The 16408-nt window shown below is 37.8% G+C and overlaps 1 protein-coding gene across 2 annotated transcripts in view; it reads right to left on the reverse strand.

Moving 5' to 3' along the window:
- The window catches only part of ppm1kb (protein phosphatase, Mg2+/Mn2+ dependent 1Kb), a 56491-nt gene that overhangs the window by 18272 nt on the left and 21811 nt on the right, over window positions 1-16408 (reverse strand). For both annotated transcript variants that reach the window (XM_068045794.1, XM_068045802.1), the window contains exons 4-6: window positions 2928-3093; window positions 2603-2747; window positions 1581-1715 (exon numbers count right to left, since the gene is read on the reverse strand). In XM_068045794.1, coding sequence (XP_067901895.1) covers window positions 1581-1715; window positions 2603-2747; window positions 2928-3093 — 446 coding nt within the window. The remainder of the gene's footprint in view (window positions 1-1580; window positions 1716-2602; window positions 2748-2927; window positions 3094-16408) is intronic.

The raw sequence follows: 16408 nt of genomic DNA on the forward strand, positions 1-16408 counted from the left end.
TTGGATTCTACTCAAGTTTTTACTTACTTGTCAATTGAGTGAGAAAGGCTCAAAAATGAGTCCCCCCAAGGTAGATACTCTAATAATGACACAAACGAGGAGCAGCTGTAGAAACATAAGCTGAACCCAAGTACTGGAACCAAACCAAACTGCCCCAGGCTCAGTGTCAGAGTTCTGTTAGCCAGACAATCAGCTCTGTAAATATTTCAGCAAACCTATACAAATACAAATGATTCCAAACTTCAGAATGTCATGTGTCCAACAGACTGGCAGCCTGAAGTCCCAACAAGGCCACAGTAATTTTGGGGCCATGGAGACGGTGGGCTTCAGCATTGAACTCGCTTCGGGTGTCATCACTATGAAAAAAAACTTTTTCATGAAATGCAGAGGGCCCCTATCAACAGCTTGGAATAATATCTTGTTGGGAGTGAGGGTTCACTTCTATTTTGATTATGTTGCCATCACAGACTAACATCCTTATTCTGCTGACATTATGAATGTGGTTAGCGCTAGCTAAACCAGATATGACCTGCTGATATGGTGGGTCATGATAATGAAAAATTTATAAATGGAGATGATCTAAAGATTTGTCTTGAAGAATTCAAGTGATGGGGCTGTGACTATTTCTCTGGCAGCTTGTTCCACTGTGGGAAAGAAAGATTGTTGATATACTGTTTTGAAAACAAGTGGTCTTTGTAGTTTATGTGGATGACTACCTCATGTTTTGTTATTGTCAGAGGGCACTAGGTACTTGTTTCTGTCAATTCCCAGTCACCAGGCAATAGCTGAAAATATACAGTTGAATAATACTGGATGAATTCATCACAAATTACTTCATAAAACTTACAATTTGTCAAACACCGTATGAGCACTGCTATACAGTCTTTAAATTAGACCTTCCTCTCTTTTGAGAAGTTATACACAAATAATTCTCCAAAAAGTGGTATGTACCCCATGCCAAATATTTCAGTTTGTGCTGTGGTACTTTTTAAATTGAACACCAGCACTGATCAGTTGAGCCAAATGTCCCAATTCTCTGCTGCAAATTCCACATCTAATATCTTTCACCCTACTAGTTTGGGTGAAAAGTGGGCTGTGCTCTTTTACTTGACCTGGTGACTTCTAAAGATTGGATTTTTAAAATCAGCATTTACAACGTTTAAGCTCACATTTATTCTGATGTGTTCAGGTACAAACTTTTAACGAAAGACCTTTAAAGGGAAAGTATACAGTATGCTTGGCTTCAATAAAAACCTTTTGATTCTAGGCATAATTAACAGAGCACTTGTTAGTTAATGTTGTAGTAACTAATGTACTTAAAACTTAGAATAATAGATAACTTCCCAGCTCTCTCAGATGACTTATGGACTCGGACATTGATTTTTGTCACCCTGAAGCAAACAGAAGCATTTACATTAACACATGAAGTATAAAAGCAAACACATTAAGTACAAAGCAAACACGTCAAGTCATTAAAATAATCTCTCTTTTAATGCAGGCAGCCAAATGAATGGGCATTCAAGTACCTTGGTAAATGCAAACCCAACAAATGGTACACGATTAAATCAAGCTCCATTTACCTGTTCAATAATAACCTGGGCAGCCTCTATTGGATCATGACATTGACTGATGTGGTCACAAATCTCCTGACTGTTCATTATAAAGTTAATCCCATCTGTTGTTAAAACTAAGAAAGCATCATCTCCATGTTGCAGCTGCAAAGATAGAACTCAAAAATTAACTGATACCGCAGGTAAAAGGAAACTGTTACAGGAAAAGAAATATTATACAATTACACAAAGGAATATATGAAACTCTCTGCCCACTCCTCATAAGTTTTAACCCCCTTTCTTGAAATTGCTGACTCTTCCGAGGATATGGTTCTACAGGCACCAGCAGTCCTTTAATATTTTGCCCACATGGCCCTCCATATGAGAGCTATGACAGAGAATTAATAGGCCTTTCGACCATGGAGAAAGCTACAGTGGAGCCTTATCCTGTTCTCACCCAACATCCATACAGGAACATTTCTGTAGGGGTCACTGGACAGTCACCCAGGGGAAAGGATATCAGGCTGATTTCCTCCTTTTTGGCCTGGAGCACTGAAGCCAAATATTACACTCTAGCGAAGCCAATTCAGTCAGTATAGATTGGGAATCAAACCTGGGTCCCTTTGGTCTGTATGGTTTACTACAATACCAGGTAGTGCCTTTGCCCACTGAATAATCACAGCATCCAAAAAATCATTTTCAAAAAGCTTCAACATGAAGTTCCAATGCTGTCATTCGAATTCAGTAATTCCAATCTTAACAGCCAAACAAATATTCCAGTTTATCTACAAGACTGGCTACACAATAGTTAATAAACAGTTTATTTTGAAGAAAAGTGCGGTGATAAAATCAGAAATTTACATTTGATTTAGTATACTTAAATTATGGAAGTTTGAAAATACAGTGTATTTTAACGATCAAATAAGTCATTACAACTTTTATTATAATTTTTAATCTTCAACTAGGATTAGAACAACATTGTTGAAAATACAACATGGAATCAATCCCAAGAAGGGATGCATAGGGCAGTGGATTGCAGCATGCAGGCTCACCTTAATCCGCCTGGTCTCTGGCTGAGCGATGACTCCCACAGACCTTAAAGCTAGATCTCCTATACTACGTGTCATAGCCAATCTCCCATTTACATGTGGTTGGCCCAGACTATTCCAGGCAACAAATCCACCACATTTCTTAATCCTGTCAAATACAAATAATGGTATAGATATGAATGGCACTTGCATACATAAATGTATAAAGTAAGTGAAATGCTTATAAATATAAATGCAGCTGTAGAATACATTATGATTTCTAGCAAACCACGTGGATTAATATATAATTCTCACTAGACTATTTGCATCAAGTCTTCAATAATGTTACCTTTCCCTCTCATCTTTCCTTTCTGGAGTGTGGTCCTCAGTCAGTCGCTTGTGCTTTCCCTTACGACAAAGAATTGCCCGGCTGTCACCCACACTTGCTACCACAAGCTCAATGCTATCACGCAACAGAGCCACAGTGGCAGTTGTCCCCGATGCAAGGAAGGAGACTAAAATTATCAGAAAACAGAACTTAAATCACATTCTTTGAAAACATGCAGTATGCTACACAACTTTTGAAAGCATCAACATCAGTACTTTTAAATAAATATGCTTAAAACTAGTGTTAAAAAAGACTAAGCATTACAGCAGATCCGTTAATACACAAACAAATAAATTATAGCATGCCGGCATTAAAAAGCAATTAAGCTAGAAAATGGAGATTATACTTTGCTAACAGGGCTCAATGCTTAACTTGCAATATACAAAGCAGTATGGCAATAGCAGCAAATATTTTAATCTTAGTTTAAAAACAAAGAAAACTGCATAAGGCAATAAACTGTTGCAAGTTTGAAAATACTAATATTTGGAGCAAGTACAGTTTCCAGTTAGCATCAGGCCCTGTTGTAACAATTATGCAGAAACAATTACTAAGGAATCTATGTAACTGGAAAGCTAACTTTAACAAACACCAAAATGTGCTCAATTAAAATTAAGTATACTATATAGCAGGTATTTTTGAATTCAGGAGGCATTCGCTTGTAAAAATTCAGTTTCAAAATATCCCATTTTTGTACTATTCAGATCAGAAAATGTCCAGGCTGGACAAATTCCCAATCTTAGTGGGCACTGAATTTTTGCTCAACTTCCAGACCTCCACTGTCAGTGCATCACCGATCATTAACAGCAGTGACAGGGAGAACAATGCATGCTAAAAGCTGCAGAAGTCCAGGAATGTCTCCTACAAGACAAGGTATTTCAAAACTATTATTTTCACAAGAAGGTGGGTTTATTGGTGGGTATTAGGGGAAGGGACTAGCAGGAGAAAAGCTTATGTAGAAAAACATTCCCATGCACTTTTGTTCACTAACTATTGAAAAGGCGAAACAAAAAAAGGACATGGGAGGTGAGAATTTGAATAGCCACATCTGAACTTCCATTATTAATTCATATTCCATTTAACTTTAGTCACATACCTATTTCTAAATGTCAGTTCAGGAATATTAACATATTTTAGCATTTATGCTTAAAGACAGGATCAGGAAAAAGCTGTTTATGTCATCAACAACTAGCATTTATATAGCATCTAAACCTCCCAAGTACATAAAAAGTAAACCAACTTGGTGGAGCAGCTTCTCATAAAAAGGTTGTCGAAATGACTAAGTTGGTAGCTGTGTGTCAAGTACTAATTTTCTTTATAAGAATATAAATGGTCTTCAACTTTAGATAGCCAATGGAATTTTCAGCAAGTTTAGATATTACGGCCAGAATTTTACATTGTGGCGGGAGGCACCATCCACAGGCTAAAATGACAGGGGAGAGCCCGCCTCCACCCTACATTTTTGTAGAAGTTTGTCCAAAATTCAATTGATGTTAATGCAGCTTTATCCTTCTTGAAACATTCAAATCAAATAGGTTATTTTCTATTAACTTCAAAACTGGATGCAGAATGGAAGAACACGTGGTGTTGGGGAAAAGACTTTTTAATGGGGTGAAGGAGGGAGCAGAGAAAAATGAGCAATCTCTGTTTAAAGAAACCCCTCGTGAAAGTTCAGAACATTTTTTTTTTAAAATATGAAAGCTTTACAACTCCAATTCGTACAAAATATTTCATATAACCTGAAGATTGAAAATCACAGAAAATGCTAGAAACACACAGATAAGTTTGCAAAGAAAACGAACAAGGGAGGTGGTGTGAGAGTGTACCTGAAGGAGGGGAAAGTGTGAGAAAAACAAATTGATGAGAGGAGACACGACATATTGTCTTTTGGGAGGGGTCCTTCATACGATTGCTGTTGTGATGCAGAGTTCCAATGGAAACGATGACTGATCTGCAGTGCAATTCTAGTAGTTTCAGTTTTATTGCTCATTTATAGCATTCACTGTTTCTTTTTAAACCAAAATAGTTCAGTAGCTTGGAAAGAAAAATACCTGCTCAATATAGTATACAATACTTCAAAAAAACATTCTATAACTGTAAACGGTTTTAACTGCTTTTAAATTCTTAATTCCTGCCAATTCTGATAGAAAACTAAATGATTTACTAGTTGCAAGAGTTAAAAGCAATTCCTGTATCCTTCTAGCTATGTAGGTACATAATGTAAACTCTAAAAAAACTAATTAAAAGCATAACATTAATAAACAAATTTTCCTCACATTAATATCACTACATTACTAATTTCTTCAACAGGACTGAACACTCACTGGAGCAGATTTTATTGCATGTCATCTCTACTAATGGGACAAAGAGGATGTGAGGGACCTTCCAGTAGTCCAGGCTAGGAACCGCTGGACTCCTTCACCTGGGAGTAAAAGGGAGCAGTTCTCCTCCACTGAAGCCCAACAAAGTGTCCAGGGCCTCCAGTTCTAGAGCTGCTGGTGCTGCGCAACAGACCAGGTACAGACTCTGCCATAGATAACATGTACACAGAGGCAAATAGGAAATTTACGCAGGGATGTCCAAACAATATCTGCAACACTGGAAATATAATAACTGGAGCTGCATATAAATGCCTTGGCTAGTAATAAGTACAAAATTCACTCATCTACACATTGCCCTCTTCTATATGGCATCGGAGAACACAAAAATTGTGCTAATTTTCAAATTGCTTTTAAATTTTGATTTCCAACTCCCCAATCCTTACACCTTGAGGCATAAAAATGTCTTTATTAATATGCATTTATCAATTCATCTGCAGCTCTTAAGATATTACCCAGTGTTACAGGGCAAAAATAGATCATGGTAGAACTAAACGGCAACTTTTAAAAGAAATGCTAAAATGTCTTTGCAGCATTTGAAGATATCCAAAATTTGAATTTTTTCATAAAGATATTTTTCAAAGAAAATATATACTGCAGATAATGTGGTCTAACAGATACATTAAGAATGGAATGCAAGAAGATATTTTATAATGATTTTAGTGCAGATTTTGCCCATTAGCTTTTTAAAAATACAGACTATTCCAGAACACACTGAATGGGAAATACACTATTTTCTCAATGCAGAATACTAGTGTATTCTTTTAAAATATATACAGGGAGTCTTTCCCAGGGTAATGAATTACTTTTGGCTTAGCACATATTTAAAGTTCAGCATAATCCAATGAGATCAAGTATCAAAAGAGCCCAGAGTAGTTATCTGTAAGGTAAGATAGATGATTAAAATCAGGGAACTGAACCTTTATGATAGATTGTTGAAAATTACACAAGAAAATTCATGTCAAAATTAGATTTGAATAAAAGGAGAGAGAGTGCCTATAGCACCAAAGAAAAACTTCCTCTGCAAGGTACTTAAGATCTTAATTATTCTATAATACATGCTCATTAGATCAAAATCTGTAAATGACTACGAATGTAAGCCAATCAGAACATGAAGTAGCAATCTGGAGCAACGGGGTATGAGGTTAGTATAATCAACAATTTTATCAATAGTATATTGTGGCTCAATTTCACTGCAAGAACATCACGCAACCATATGCAAGAACCAATAACTAGATCCCTACAGTTCTCAGAAGGAAAATCTAAATCAAAACATATTGGGTCAAATCTTGAAGTGGACCATCTCACAGCCTATGCCAAGAGACTTTTTCCTGCATCAACAGCTCAAAATATCTTTGTGCTGTAACCCACTGGATGCACGAGCTTATAACAGCATGGAATCTAGAATACTAGTGAACACAGGACTAGTGTATCTCCTTGACAAGTAACACTGAAGGGTTGAGAAAAACAGAAATGATGGAGGAGGGGGGTGAATTAGAATCAAATCAGGAGCAGAGAAAAAGTAAGAAAAAGACACTGATGATATAAAATTTGCCATTTTTAAAATCGCTAGGAAGAATTTACAAAGACAGAAATCAAAAATAGGAGAAATGTTAAAATTAAAAGACTTCAAATATTTGAAGTGTTCAACAACAATTTATTACATGCAGGAATGAGATTTAACAGTTTAAAATTGTTTCCTTTCTGGGCCAGATAGGTTGCTTGGCATTGGATCGTCATCATGCTGTTAAAAATGGTGCTCGCGCACTCCATCAACTTTCTGCAGCAAGGTTACGGAAAAATAATGTGCAAATCCAGCAGTTCTTAATATTAGTGGGGAAGCCAAGGGCGAGATGCTGTTTGTGCAAAGCAAAATGGCATAAATTGACCAGCAAGTTCTGAAGATTTACTACTTACGCCGTATCTCTTATCCCCTGAATTTACTGGCCAATTTGAGCATTAATAATGATGTACATCATTAACAAGCTATTGTTTTCCCAGCAACATTTGGCCCATATAGTCTTTCCAAAAAAAGTGACTTGAATTTTTCATCTTACAAAAAAGGAAATAAAAAGCTCGTCTGCTAATGGGTGTGGTTGGTAGCCAATCACTTCTTTATTTGATAATTTATCAGCATTCCACTCAACACAGATCTCTGCTTTATAACTAATCAAATTAAACATCAATCAAAATAAGGCCCAAACCTTCAGTTTAGGGCACACAGATAAACAACAGATTTCTTTAATTCTAAGGATCAAAATCTGTATCAGACCTCAATGGAACACTTGATGTTTAACATTCTTCTGGCTCTCAAGACTCTTTATAGGCCAGTATAGGGGCACTTCTGGCCATGAATTCATGTTGCGAATGTTTCATGCTGTAACAGGCAAACAGAAAGTGTACGGAAGCCTCCACTAATGCTCCAGCAGGTTGTCAAGGATCCTGCCATTGATCTATTGACTGAGTGGACAGGACAGTCATGCAGTGAAACCCATTCCTTGCCAAGAGCAACTGTGGTTTTGTTCTGTGGCTTCACAATTTGCTGAGCTTATAGACTGGGGGAATTTGTTTTGCTGCAATGCAGATATGGCCTTAGTCTTGAGCAGAAGGGTCAAGGATAAGTCATGCCCCATCTATTCACATAACAGACCAGTAATAATGTTCATCCATGCTCTCAAAGCTCTGTTGAACAACAGTCAAGATAATTCAGGGACAGCCATAATGCTCGACATTTGTGAATGAACCAGCGGCTGCACGGTGGGAGGGAAAGCTGATTACTTGAAGCTAATTACTTACAGTGGCTTAGAATATTAAACATTCTTTAAGCTACAGTAGCTTTTCTGGAAATCGGTGTACATGGAAGAACATTCCAGCTGTTGGGGATCTCACACTTTGCAAATAGTGCCAGAAAAATGACAGATGCCATCAGGCCAAACATACACGTCAGGGGTATATTCCGGGCCTTACTTGTATCACACAGCTTTCCTTATGAATAACCATAACCCAATTCAGTAGAAGGAACAGGTTATCAAGCATGCTAGTAGCATGGTTGAAGTGCAAGTCTTAGTCTGGACTGATCAGAAAAAATAAGGAACTGTTTTTGCATAAAAACTAGCCCAATTGCATTTTAGTCTTGATGTCGATTAGGGACTCGGTGAAAATTTATTTGGATAATGCTAGTTTTGTTATTAAATGTTGACTTATCATAAGAAATGCTTATCTTCATGTAACAGATAATTGGTTTAAAATTCGCCAAGCTTTCCCCCTCATCACTATTTTAACATTTAAAAATGCACAGTTCATTGTATTTGTTTCATTAATTTGGATCTTTACAAATTGTATTTCAGACTTAATAAATCTTATATGATTAGTTAAAAGAAAACTAGTCACTAAAGTAACACCTACCACATGCTTGCTGACTGCAATAGGTGACTGCGAATGGGTAGATGAACACTCTTCAGCAGGCCTGGCAGCATCTTCTGAAGAGTCATATCCAACTCGAAACGTCAACTCTGTTTCTCTCTCCAAAGATGCTGCCAGACCTGCTGAGTGTTTCCAGCACTTTCTGTTTTTATTTCAGATTTCCAGCATCCGCAGTATTTTGCTTTCAGGAACGGAGTAGGCCATTCAGCCCTTCGAGCCTGCTCAGCCATTCTAGATCATGGTTGATCGTCTACCTCAAACGCCATATTCCCACACTATCCCCATATCCCTTGATGTGATTAGCAACTAGAAATCTATCGATCTGTCTTGAACTTACTCAGTGACTCAGCTTCCACCACTCTCTGGAGCAGAGAATTCCAAAGATTCACCACCCTCTAATTGAAGAAGTTCCTTTTCATCTCAGTCCTAAATGGTTTGCCCTTTATTCTGAGATTGTGTCCTCTGGTTCTAGACCCCACAGCCAGGGGAAACATTCTTTCTGCATCTACCCGGTCTAGCCCTTTAAGAATTTTGTAAGTTTCTATGAGATTGCCTCTCATTCTTCCAAACTCCAGAGAATACAGGGTCAATCTCTCCTCATAGTACAATCCACCATCCCAGGAACCAGCCTGGTGAACCTCCGCTGCATTCATTCTATGGAAAGTATATCTTTCCACAGGCAAGGGGACCAGAACTGCACACAATATTCCAGATGTGATCTTATCAATGCTCTATACAATTGAAGCAGAACTTCTTTGCTCCTGTACTCAAATCTTGCGATAAAGGCCAACATACCATTTGCCTTCCTAATTGCTTGCTGCACCTGCATGCTAGCTTTCAGTGACTTATGAACAAGGACACCTAGGTCCCTTTGGATATCAACACTTTTCCAATCTCACCATTTAAGAAAGCTGCAGCGCCATTTCTCCTACCAAAGTGGACAACCTCACTTATTCACATTATATTCTATCTGCCATGTTCTTGCCCACTCACTCAGCCTGTCCAAATCCCCTTGAGGCCTTTTTGCATCCTCCTCACAACTCACATTCCCACCAAGTTTTGTGCGATCCGCAAACTTGGAAATATTACAATTGGTCTCCACATCCAATTCATTGATATAGACTGCGAACAGCTGGGCCCAAGCACTGAACTTTGTGGTACCCCACTGGTCACAGCCTGCCAACCTGAGAATGACCCATTTATTCCTACTCTGCTTTCTGTTTGTTACCCAATTGTCATTCCAATCTAGTATATTACCCCCAATCCCATGCGCTTTAATTTTGCTTAATAACCTATGTGGGACTTCAGCAAAAGCCTTCTGAAAAGTCCAAATAAACCACATCCACTGGCTCCCCCTTATACATACTGCTAGTAACATCCTCAAAAAACTATAACAAGTTTGTCAAACACTAAGTCCCCTTTACAAATCTGCCCAATCAGACCATTATTTTCTAAGTGTCCAGTAATCACATCCTTTATAATAGATTCTATTCTAGATTTTATAGATGTACAGTCCTGTTGCCTTAGACAGGTTGCTGCTTTAGACAGGCCCTTGGTTAAAAATTCTGGGTGCCAATGTCAAACCAGTTATACCCAGTTCTCTCAAGTGCCCTTGATCCTCACATAATTCCTTTATGGAACTATGCATCTAACATGCACTGTTGAAATCCAACCTCTGAGCTGATCTGTTTCAGTGATCTGCAAAAGGAACGTTAAATTGAGACCCTCAAAGAAACCACCCCCCTCACCCCCCATTTAACAAAAGGAGTAGAAAACTGACCTTTTGATGCAATGAATCTCTTTATAGCCTATGAAAGTTGATCAAAGATCAGCAGCTCCTCAAACTGCAGAAACATACTTTCCTAAGCTATCAAAAATGTGCCCAATGAAAAGACATACCACTCAAGCATAGAACAAAATTAGTCACTTTTTGCAAAATCAAGTGTAAATCCCCAATGAAACAACATGAATGTCAGCAACATCATTGCTGTGAGTTGGGGCTTTTTCTTCTAGTACCATGCTAGATACATGATGGGAAAGCCTTGTTCTTCAGAAAGGTTTCTCCAGGATGTAGCCTGAACACTCAGCTGTGCTGTTCATCAGCAAGAGGTAATTCCTTCCTCTGTCTGGGAACCATACTGCTATAAAGTTTTTAAAAGTGAAGGTCTTTATCCAATACCAAGCACTCTCTTTTACAAAAAAATGTGATCTTGTACTGAACTATACCCAGATCCCTCTATTCCTGCAGAAAATGAACTTGGACATCCTTGCAATAAGGGTAGCTGTCAGGCCAATAGGTCTTTTGGATCCTACTCCGTTGAATTTGAATCCGGCTACAGACTTTGTGGTAGTAGCAACAAAAGAGGGAAACATAGGAAGAGTCATCCAACCTTTCAAGCTTTTTCTGCCATTCAATTAGATCATGGCTGATTTGTATTTTAATTCCATTTACCTGTCTTGATTCTGTCCCCCATAATATCTTGTTTAACAGAAATCTCAGTTTTGAAATTTTATTCTGACCTTGCCGTAACAGTTTTTTTGTGGGATAAATAGTTGCAGATTTCTACTACCCTTTGTATGAAAAAGTGCTTCCTAATATCATCCCTGAACTGCACTGACAGTCATTTTGAGTCTGTCAAAGAAAAATAAAGACATGACAGACTTGGAAAATTAAACTGTCATCAGCCCCGACCAAAGTGAACTCACCGAGGATTGATGCAAATCAAGGTATGCTACTGGGGCCAATGCCCAAACTGACACAAGAAAAACTTTCTGAATTTACTACTTTGATAAAATTGTGAAGACTTGCACAATCAAAATATTATACAATGATAAAGATTCTGGGAATTGCAAAAATACACATAATTGAGGAAATAGTCTGTTTTTAAACTACAGATCTGGCATATGGTTGTGTTTCACTAACGAAATTGCTTTGAAAGGCTACATTGGAAGTCTTAAAACTATACTTCCTCCCATTTTGTTTTCTGAAATAGCCTGTTGTAAGCATGCAACGACATCTCATTAACCATTTAAAAGGCAGAAAAAAATAAGCTGCATACAATAAATATGAAATACAGTGAATGGAGATGCAATGTTTAAGACAGTCTAATAAAAGCCTATATATTTTATCAATACAATATTTTACATTCAAATACAATAAATAGTTACAGCAGCTTAAATTTGGAACCTGATGTCACAACTATCATCTGCATAACACACTGTTAAAATTAATCATGCTGCAGGATTAAATGTGCTTTACAACTGTTCAATTTTAAAGTAGCTAAGTCATTTGAAGTCTAGCACTACTGAAAGCCCCTTTAACTACAATCATTAGGTAGTGGCTGTTTTGTGATTATTTCAAAAGGTTTTGCAACTCATGGCTTTCATTAACTAGATTTAGCTTGTGTTCACGTGCTTTTACTGCTGATTAATTCAAAAATCACCTTTAAACTATATAATGTATGAACTTTTATTCTGTAAACCTGTACTTATAACCCACGGCAAAAATAGGATTAAACATGAATCTTTTGAAAAGTTTAGGCAGATAACGACAGACTGCTGTATATGGATATTGTATTACAGTTCCTAGTTTTAGTGCACTGGACTGTTCTGAAGTAAATAAAAAACTGGAAGAAAGCATAATATTTAGAAAAAGCAAACTTTGAATAAAGTCCAGATCTTTTGAAAAATATTTATCCATTTTTACATCATAAATTACACCAGCATTTTTGATCTGTAGTGTCATTAGTTAAAATGATGTAGGAAGAGTAGTTTATCCAGTAATAAATAGACAAAAGGCAGAAGACATGACCCAACTACTAAAGTACAACTCAGGTACTTTCAAAAACTATAAAGAACTACACTGCTAATGAAGGTATGTAAAATTTATAAATGCAAATACAGTTCAAAATATTTAATACTGACAAATAGAGAAGATGTTACTATTTTAAATGATAGCTGGATTGACTAGGATTAATAGCATTTTGAATAGAATTACTGGGTACCCTACCAATGGATGGAGACTCCTGTAAATTGTTGCACTCAAACTGATTAACTTGTATTAAAATTTGTGGAACTTTTGCTGCTTGCACATTCTCTGCTATTGCAACAGTCATACGCAAGGTTTCAAAGGTATCACTATCCTTCAGTTCCCAATTCAAGTAGTTTATCTTGTTAAAAAAATGAGGCCGCACAGGAAGCACTGACATGTTATTTGATTACAAGGATCATCACAGGCAAGGCTGATCTTGTCCATCAAATACAGATACTTTTTAAGCAGAGATAACAGCTGGGAGTAGGAAACCTGACTGAATCTCTCGCTCCCTTGTTCAAAGATAGCAGCACCAACTGTAATTTCCCAAACTGGCCCATTTAAGATTGGCCAACTTGAGGTCATCACGATACCGTCTTCCGTTGCCTAGTGTCTCAGTGCACCATTTCCAACATAGTGAATGACTAACCTATTCTGGGAGTTCTCCTTCAAGGTATGCAAGAGTAATATGCAAAAACATTGAGCTTCCATTCAGTGCTTCTGCACAGAGATGAGGAAACCACTGGTATGGGGAGCAAAGAGAGGGAGATTACATGGTGTTGCAGATGTCAGCTTGGCTCATGGCAACACTCCTGGCTCTGAATGTGAAAATCATGGATTCAAACTGCACACTATGACTTAGGCAGATAAACTAGGCTAACACTCCAATGCAATGCTAAGAGAGCGCTGCACTGTTAGGAGTGCCATGCTTCAGATGAGACATTAAACTGAGGCCCTGTCTCTCCCCTCAGATGGACGTAAAAAGATCCCATGTCACTATTTGAAAAATAAAAGAGTGCTTCCAGTGTCCTGGCCAATATTCATCTTTGTTACCCAAGCTTAATAGCTTGGCTGTTGGCTTTGAAAAATTAAATTATTTCCCACTTTTTACATGTTAAATTCAACACAGTTCAGATACAAGAAGGTCTGATGATCTATACACCACAACTACTGAGTGAGCCTCATGTAACTAAACTGCTTTTGAGTGAGGCAGAATTAGGATTTAAACACGATGTTTAAAACTCATGAACAATGCCATTATCCCCAGATGATAAAATTGCTAAAAAGGCAGGACTGCCAAAAAAGGGTTAAAGAAAGACTTAAGTGGTAGTAGTAATGTAGAAGTGCACACTGGCATTGCTGAATGATTTGCAGCAGCCTGGTCACACAAGGGTTACTGCCTGAAAACTGATACCCTAGCGCATCCACAATATTTTGAACAGCTTCTCTGCATCTGCCAGATATATCACAAAATATTTAATTCATAGCTTCTTGGAATGCAGAATTATCAGAAAACCATTCTGAACTCGAGTACTCAAATACATGTCTAATTGCCTTTCATGTGAAGTAAGTGCTGAGCCAAGAATCAACTGTAAAACTTTTCATCATGACAGAACACAAATACTGTGGTCAATTTCCAATATATGAAATGTTGGAACAGGAGTAGGCCATTCAGCACTTTGAGCCTGTTCCGCCATTCAATGAGTTCATTGCTGATCCGAATCTTAACTCCATCTATGCACCTTGGTTCCGTAACCTTCAATATCCTTGCCTAACCAAAGAAAAATCAATCTCAAGTTTTGAGCTTTTCAATTGACCTTGCCTCAATGGCTTTTTGGAGGATGGGTTTTATAGATTTCCACTAACTTGTTGAAGAGCTTTTTGACTTCACCCCTGAACAGCTCAGCTCTAATTTTCAGACTATGTCCCCTAGTTCTGGACTACCCCCCTCCCCCCTAACCAGAAAGGAAATTGTTTCTCTCTAACCACCCTATAAAACCTCCTCTGACCATCTTAAGCACCGCAATTAGATCACTCCATAATCTTTTATTTCAATTAAATACACAGAAGATGGAAATATGGATCATCTTGGACTCTTTATAAACCTGAATCTGCAGCCTGATAAATGTCTGCTCTATGTTGTTAGAAGATGTTTTTTAATCCTTCATTTGCCCTGGAGCTCAGTTCCTCCTATGACTCTAAGCACTATACTCAATGGCAAGCTCCTAAAACTAGGGCTCTAATTTTGGAAAAATTATGGTTATCTGTGGCAAAATGTTATGGAAATTAATTTAAAAAATCAGTCACAAAATATTCCAAAATATTTTTTCCTTTTACTTCTCTCCTGGTTTTCTCTCAAACATTTCTTTCTTTTGCTCTGAATTTTTCTCTCTCTTCGATTACTTTAAAAAAAAAAATTCTTTGCTTTTCTTGCCCCTTACTTTTTTTTTTAAAACCTCTTTCCCATTTGTTTATGAAAACATAGATAGAGGGGCAACATCAAAAGTCAATTGCTCTGATTTGGGCTTAAAGCCCAGACAGCAATCCTCCCTCCCATTCACACATGGAGCTGCACACAAGTAAGGCGAACTTTATTCATCAAACATTTTCACAGCCAAAAAGAATTGCTGGCATGAACAGCCGACCTACTAATGGGAACTGAAGAAATATGAACTTCTTGACATCCAGAAACCCAATACGCTCCATTTATAGCCACGTATTGGCAATCTTGCTAATGAGCAATACACAAATGAGCCACATGAAATTGAGTGAAACTATTAATGTAAAGTGCTCGCTTCTTGAAAAAACTCGCCAGCAGCTCAAATGCATGGAATCTAAAAAGCGTTGCTCTTTTAGCAGGAGCACACATGGCTGCCAAATGCCTTTCACTACTGACAATTCTGTCCTCTTCCTCCAGTCAAGCCCTGCAATTCATAGCAGAGGTAGTTTCTAACTAGACAGGGAGAGCAGTCCTGCTGAAAGAAAAGGGGCTGTTGCCAAAGGAGCAGGATGGAGCTAAAGTGCATGTGAGGCAGAGAATTAAATCCCTCTATGCTGCCTCAACAACATACTTTATCTTCAGTACTCCAGTGTCCCAACTACCTCGTGGAACATTCCCTTCCCTATACTGGTCACGCTCATAGCTTCTTTAACAGGGATGGTCAATTTCAACCCAAATTGTGCAGTTTGTATGTGTGGAAATCTAGAACTGGGAGGCACAGTTTCAAAATAAGGGGTCTCCCATTTAAGACCGAGATGGGGAGGAATTTGTTCTTTCAGAGGATCGTTAATCTTTGGAATTCTCTTCCCCAGGGAGCAGTGGAGGCTGGATCATTAAATATATTCAAGGCTGAGTTAGACAGATTTTGGATCCAGCAGGAAAGTGGTGTTAAGGCCACAATCAGATTAGCCATCTTATTGAACAGAGCAGGTTAGAAGGGCCGAATGGCCCACTCCTGCTTCTATTTCTTATGATTTTGAGTCATGTCGCTAAAGACTGAACCAAGTTGTATCCAATTCTAGGTGCCAGAGATAAAACAAGAGTGTTCAATGAATTTTACCACCTAGTCCTGCTCACTGATAGCAATATACAAAGCAGGAAACAGCCACTCCATAACTTACACTGCATTTCTAATTAATGAATGTTAAAAACCATGACAGGATAAATTTAACCCCAATTCACTGAAGAATGCAAGTAGTTTTTTTTTGTCTTTTTTGCTTTTAATATTTCTCGTAATCACTGGATCCATTTGCCTTCCCCAAAGATTTCACGGAATACCAGAAAATCTTATATTAGTATTTCAGGAAAGGATTTCTTTTCAACTACATGGAGA

This window comes from Heterodontus francisci, chromosome 1 (assembly GCF_036365525.1).
Source record: "Heterodontus francisci isolate sHetFra1 chromosome 1, sHetFra1.hap1, whole genome shotgun sequence".
NCBI lineage: Eukaryota > Metazoa > Chordata > Chondrichthyes > Heterodontiformes > Heterodontidae > Heterodontus > Heterodontus francisci.